This window comes from Idiotropiscis lumnitzeri, chromosome 20, assembly GCF_059441095.1.
Source record: "Idiotropiscis lumnitzeri isolate Australia: NSW breed Sydney's pygmy pipehorse chromosome 20, RoL_Ilum_1.0, whole genome shotgun sequence".
Lineage (NCBI taxonomy): Eukaryota > Metazoa > Chordata > Actinopteri > Syngnathiformes > Syngnathidae > Idiotropiscis > Idiotropiscis lumnitzeri.
This window is the reverse complement of record NC_142410.1, coordinates 3,977,820-3,984,743: the sequence shown is the minus strand read 5'-3', so window position 1 is coordinate 3,984,743 and position 6,924 is coordinate 3,977,820. Positions and strand designations below refer to the sequence as shown.

Genomic DNA, 6,924 nt, shown 5'->3' with positions numbered 1-6,924 from the left:
ATATAAATATATATATAAATAAATATTAGTGCTGTCAAGTGATTAATTTTTTTTTAATTAATCACAAAATAATTCTATGATTAATTGCTATTAATCACATTTTTCAACTCCTATTTTTTGCAAAGCTTCTTTACTTGAATAATATCTTGGAATTGATGCAAAATCACCAAATATGAAGTATATTTAATTCAAAGACTGTTCTAATAAAGTTCTTTGATTCTTCAATAAATCGATCTAAATGCTTTGCAGGCATTTTTCTCCGAAACATTTCTCAAAACTGTCCACAAGCGGCACACTTTTTTTGCAAGGCCCAGTGATAACTTGAACGCATGTTTTGTTCTGAGACGTGCTAAAGATGAACAGCTAATATGGCACAATATTTGTAAAGTATGCAAATTATTTTTGAGGTAAACCAAACTGAGTTAAAATATTGAACTGAGTTAAAAAAAATTTGGATTAATCACCTGAGTTAACACCCTAATATATATATATATATATATATATATATATATATATATATATATATATATATATATATATATATGCACACACAGTGTAATCTAGGCACGACGCAATCAGTGGATTACTGCTGATGCTAAAAAGGATGCTTTCTTTGATTTATGAGCGCATTTATTTATAGACATTGCAGATTTGCCGACATTCACCCTATTTCATCAGACGGGGCGAAACATTGATTCTCTGCGTGAGTTATGATATTGAGAAAGACAGTTCAGAGATGGTTTAAAGCATTTTCATAGGGGTGATCAAAAACTCATTTCAATTCCTTATTGATTAAAATAACCATTATTTGCAAACACTCTCTCCGCTTCCTCTCCTTTTAAGCTTCCTTCTCTTTTTCTCCCGCTGGCCTCTCACTTTAAACATAGAGTTTAACAAAAACCGAGTTTACCCACGCAACGTCTTATCTTTGTCCTCCAGACATATTTTCTGCTTCCTTTTTTAAATTTAGCAAACAAACAAGAAGGAAAAAGAGGCAAATAGGACTCCAAATAAAGCAGTCTAGTAGCATCACAGAAAGAGGGATGGAATGAGAAAAGAGATGGGCTTTGGGGTTGGGGATTAGTTCCGAGCCAGTGCTGGTGAATAGACTGGAAATAAATCTCGGGAGACAGACGTAGAGGAGCACTCGGAGTTGGCAACTTGGGGCGACCTGAAGGAGTTGAAGAAGAAGTAGCCAGCAGAAAAAAAGTCTACTTGTTTGTTCTGCTTGGCGCGGTGGGAATCCCAAAGTAACTCGCGCTGCAATCTTAGCACGATCTATTGCCACTTATGTGATCATACAGCGGTTAATTGGAGGAAGACCGTCCATAGGGGTGAATTTGACGTTTGGCGCCGCATTCTAGGAAGAATTCAGTCTCTCATCCAAAATTAGGTGAGGTTGGTAGCTTGGCGATCGAATAAAACCTCAGGAGTGCAACCTGGAAGGGTCATAGAACTATCGACAAAATTAGCTTTAATGCAAGGAATAAACGCGGAAAGCTATTTCTTTCAGCTTTCGAGTCGCCACAATGTGAACATCCCCCCTGCTGGAAACTAATGACTTGATCGAGCCTTTTGCTAAGGAGGTAGTACATTCTGACACTATGACTTATTCACTAAACATAAAACGGTATGGGATCTTTGAGCTGGTACAAATCAAAGCGGCAATTTTATCAGCTGGGCGAAAGTTAATTGTTCCCCTCTCCTTCCATTTCAAAATGCAAACTGTGAACTTGTGGATGTTAACTTTGATTAGGTAGCATTAGATAATGGATGGGGGAGCGCCTGCTAATGACAATAAGCACGGGATGTGCGGCATTATGGCTCGTCGATTTTAACTGCGGTGGAAAGGAGGGATCTATAATCATTTACCCATCTCGCTCACACGAAGGAATGGCCGAAGGGATGGAAATGGATGACGACTCGCAACTCTGTCAACAATAGAGCCCATAAAAATGTCTTTGTTTTAATAAACCAAGTGCCGACAAACCTTGATAATGGAGTTCTGAGCTGAATATAAACAGAGATTTCCCTTATATGGAGTCTGAGAGTCACATAGCCTCACAACTCATCTTTTATTTATTTATTTTTTTTTTTTAGTGAAATGATTAATTAAATTACAACAAAGTAATTGACATGCCGCAAACCGGAGGCAATTCTCCATCATAGGAAAACCCGATTCTCTGCGCCAAGTCTAATAATCCCGCCATATGGAGTTGGCTCAGTATACCTTAAGGGAATATAGAAGTGACGAGACAAAGACACAAATCAAAGACAGAAGGATTCTTGAGCTGAAATTTTCCACGTCGCACCTTAGGGAGGATGGAGTAGCCAAATGAAGGAAAGGGGATGCAAAGATTCACCAAAAATAATGTTACTATTTCAATTGCCTGTTTTCTCTACTCCAGTTATGGCAGAGTCTATGCAACAGCAGACCCGTATCACCATACGATCGGTCCTGCAGCCACATATACCGTGGGCACGATGGTGAGTGTTTCCTCTTTCTTGGGCTGACACTTTGAATATTACGCCTGGATGATGTGTTGTTACGTGCCAGATTATACATGGACGTGTATTGGAGACCGTGGTAGTGTATATGACAATAAATTGATGTACGGATATCCTTGATTAACTCATTCACTGCCATTGACGGGTATCGAAGCCATAAAGTACATTTTTACCTGGGCTGGCCGTGAATGAGTTTTTAATCATCAAGGAAGATAACAAAAGGTTGCCGATAAATTAACATGTCTGTGAAATGTTTTTGCTCTATGTGACCGAATTTTAATGTGAATGTGAATCATTGCCACTTCAGTAAATGAAAAAGGGAAGCGGCTGTATTCTCAAACTCCCCAATCGCATATATTGGCCTGAAGCTTTTTTTGCTTGAAATTTAGCTGAGGCTGGGAATTCCTCCACACATGTTATTTTTTTTTTTTTGCAAGGGGAGTCAAACGTTAATGTTTGTTTTTAGCTAGCTTTGCAGCTAACATCAAAGATGAAAATTCTTTTTGGGATTCAAACGAGGCAGAATACCTCAGAGGATGGAGGAAAACCACAAGTGCTGCTTTTTATTGTTCCTTTTTCTACATGGGTCTAGGTAAAGCCTTCTTCCAGTGTGTTACAGCCATCTACTTGATGCATATGCTGTGAGATTTAAAGACAAAAAAAAGATAGAAGAAGGAAGCATAGAAGCAAAGGTACAGTCAACCTTTTATAGGACACTCATTAAACTTGAATACAGGTTAACCCTAATGATTTTTCTTTTTGTTTGGCACTTAAATAAATTTCAGTATTTTATATATATATATATATAGTCTTTATTAATATTTTTCTCTTTGTAAAAAATGTCTTATTATATTTTGAGACACATTTTTATGATGGATCTCATTGTGAGATGTGTAGCATCCACACTTTGACTCCTTGCCCAAATGAGGTAACCCTTCTTGGTACCTGTAACGATTGCTTTGATGCAGCAATTTGGATTTCTCAAAATATTTTTTTTAAATAAATGGAAAAAAAAAAAAAAAAAGGCGATGCAGTTTAATGCTGCAGTGCGGACATGTGTGTGGTGATGGCAATCACGAGACCACCGCACCTCCCCCATGTGTCCCCCATGCACACCTCCCTTCCTCCCCTCTAGTGCAGCTGCTAGCTAAAAGCCTTCATTAATTACAACCATTATTTCCTCTTCATTTACTTAATTAAAACAGTGGCCTGTGTTTTCCTCCTTATTACTTTAAACTTTCTTCTCTTTTTTTTTTCCTCTTCAAATCACTCCTTCCTTTTGCCCCATCCTCCCACATAAGTGATTTAAAGTGGAGAAATATAGTTGAATCTTTCAACTCGACCGACCCTCCCAAAGTCATTCACAATGTTGAATTAAATATGAAATGTAAGCTATGTAATAAAAGATACGATTATTGATAAATAGATGGTAAGCTTTTGTTGGTAGTGATGATAGTTGATTTTTGGCCCAAAGAGTGTACAAAGGAAAAATATTTAATTCCCACTTTGCAAAAAGATTTAAGCATATCCTGATTTGGAACGAGAATGTTACTGACATTTTGCAATTAATTTCATTAATTGACTAATGCTAGAATTAATATTCAATCAATCAATGAACTGTTATGTATATTTTTTTCTTAAAAACTAGCATCAAGACATGCAGGAGGAAACCAAAAAAAGGGAAGATTGATTTGTTTGCACAAAAAAGAGAGAAGTTAACACAAATGAAGGTTCAAGATTGGGTACTGATTGAAGCTTTTTTTTTTTTTTTTTTCATCTTTGATGTTGCAGGCTAGCCTTTACAGAGGAGGGTGCAGTCGCTTCACTCCCTACTAGAAAGGAGGGAGTCACGCCCCTTTCCCTCCCCAGCAAAAACAAACAAACTATAAAGCAACAGTGGACAAAATCTATAAATAACCATTCATTTCATTTCAAGAAACATACGATGCGTCCGGGTGGCAAATTGAATGATTTTAAAGTTGCTTCTACTACATTACAGTTGTTGGTGTTTGGATTCAATGTATTTAATTTGGGAGTGTTTGTCATTTGTGGGGTGGTGGGGTCTTTATGTGCAATCTTTCTGTGTGTTCTCTCCAAGTCTGTAACACAGCTCCTTTGGGATGGCTTAATGCCAGCCGATTGCCCAACTTTATCGTTTTGACTCATTTCCCTCGTATGCATTAAGCAGCAGCAGCGTTTGGGCAACAAACTTACAGATGGAATTTATTACATAAATGGCAGAACCATTTTGGCCCTAGGAGAGCTGGCTCCATTCAATCAGAGTCGATAACTGGAGCTGACTTTCAAACTGTTAGGCCCAAATTAGGTGAAACTGCAGCAAAAATGCTCGGCATTAAGCGATGCCGGGCTGAGAGTGAAGACACAGATTGATCTGTTAGCGAATCTGAATGCAGCAAGAAGTGATGTATAGTGGGGTGTGTGGAGAAAGAGCTATGGCAGCCATTGCAAAAAAAAAAAAAAAAAAAATGGGCGGCAGAGCGTTGGAGCCGATTGATTGTTGGCGTGACGCCAGAGGCAGGAGGTATCCCATTCCATCTGAATTGCTTTACAGGGGGGAAAACACATTATTTTCACTCAATGCATACCGTCTTTTCACATATAAGCAATGATGCCACGTGAGGAATATTTCTCTCATGTAATGAACAAGTGAAAGTGCGTTTTCTTGATTTACAAAAAAAAAAAAAAAATGTTAATCTGTCCAAGGTGCAATCAATCAGCCTCAGAAGGCTTTCACTTAAATTCGCTTGATCAGTCTGCACAAATCCCGACTTTAAATACGTTGACTTTCTTTTTTTAAATTTTTATTTATTTTTTTTTAACGCGGCAAGCTAATCGTTGAATTTGCATTTGGTGAGTTGGCGGCCTCCTGGTGAGTGTCTACTCGTCCCCGACATGTGATTTATGATCATCGGTTCCACGGAGTATCTGCTTTTTCGGTAGACGTTGTCAATAGACTTCAAATAATTCCCAAGATTGATGAATAAGGAAACTGCTGCAAATGCATCAAAATCAAGGACGCATTATTATTCATATGCTTTTTTTTTGTTATTTATCAAATTTACAAGCAAACATTTTGTACATGAATGTAGCAACTTCTTCGAAGAAAATTTATGTCATTATATCTAAACAAAATAAGTCATTCGTTAATTTGAACTCCATTAATGACAAAATGTCATGAAAAAAAAAGGCTGAAGAACACATCGTGGTAGAAGACCCCAAAGCCATCCACAAACAAATTTGGATACGAATACTTCATGACACTGATCAAATGATTGTGATTTGGCCACTTTAATGGACTTTAAGTGTGTTAACCAGACATGTGTCCGAGGTCACATGGCGACAGCAGGCAGTTGTCCCTAATGCATCCACCAGTTCCATTCCCTCCCTCACAAACTCGTATACTAAAAAAAAAAAACACACATATATAGGAGCTCCCTCACCAGTAAAGCATCTGTGCCGGCTGTGTCTGATGGGATCGTAAAGACGGGAGTCAGTAGCGCAGCAAGAGAAGGGAGTGTGAAGCGCAGCAGTAACCGAGGCAATATACGCCGCAGATTAGAGATAAGAGAGTTCAGTCAATAGGCACTGATCTCATTTGAAGATACACCAGACGGACTAGACTCACACAAACACGCACAAAATCACACTTGCTCCTCTCGCTGTCACCGTTGGTCCTGCCGCTCGTCCCCAAAAATCGGGATTGAACCAGGAGCTCCGTTTGCTCTTTTACTGTGCGCAATCTTAAAATGTGGATTTAATCTAAGGAGCACGTGTGTGTTCGCCCTGCAAAAACCTCTTAATAGTTTTTATCTTTGCGAGAGGACTGACTGACTGACGTATTGCGGTGAGGAAAGTGGGGAACAAACGCACATTTGGGTTTGTTCATTTGACCTCATTGTGAAGAGCGGCATTTCCTGCAATGCGCGCTCTGACAGAAATGAGGCAGGAGATGGGCCCCCCCCCCCCCCCCGCACAAATTCAAGAGACAGGAATCTCTGCCGGCTGACAGCCAGTTAACTCCAGGTACAAAAAAATAAATAACTCTTGAAACTCAACATACACTCCAAAACAATCATGCAAGTTCTCTTCCATTAAAGGGGAGGTCAACCCCAAAATTTACTTTACAAGAATATGTTCTGATTAATATTGCATTTGCAGAATATGAGTTCTAGTTCAGAGGCGGCCATTTTGTTACTTCTGTCGACTGAAAATGACATCACAGTTGCTCAGGGTTCAGATAACAACCAAGCATGGAACATCTTTCAGAAAACAGGTGAGCTGTGATTGGTCATTGCCTGAGTCCTGAGCAACTGTGAAGTCGTTTTCAGTTGACAGAAAGTGACAAAATGGCCGCTAACTCAGATGGCTAAAAACAGTTGGATTTTGCTGCTCAAG

At 38.9% G+C, this 6,924-nt stretch overlaps 1 protein-coding gene across 7 annotated transcripts in view; it reads left to right on the top strand.

Annotated features, from left to right (window-relative positions):
• The window catches only part of rbfox3a (RNA binding fox-1 homolog 3a), a 286,766-nt gene extending 280,042 nt beyond the window's left edge, over positions 1-6,724 (top strand). For all 7 annotated transcript variants that reach the window (XM_088284863.1, XM_088284866.1, XM_088284868.1 and 4 more), the window contains 2 exons: positions 2,409-2,487; positions 4,300-6,724. In XM_088284863.1, coding sequence (XP_088140989.1) covers positions 2,409-2,487; positions 4,300-4,344 — 124 coding nt within the window. In that variant the 3' untranslated portion in view covers positions 4,345-6,724. The remainder of the gene's footprint in view (positions 1-2,408; positions 2,488-4,299) is intronic.
• The last annotated feature ends 200 nt before the right edge of the window (positions 6,725-6,924 follow it).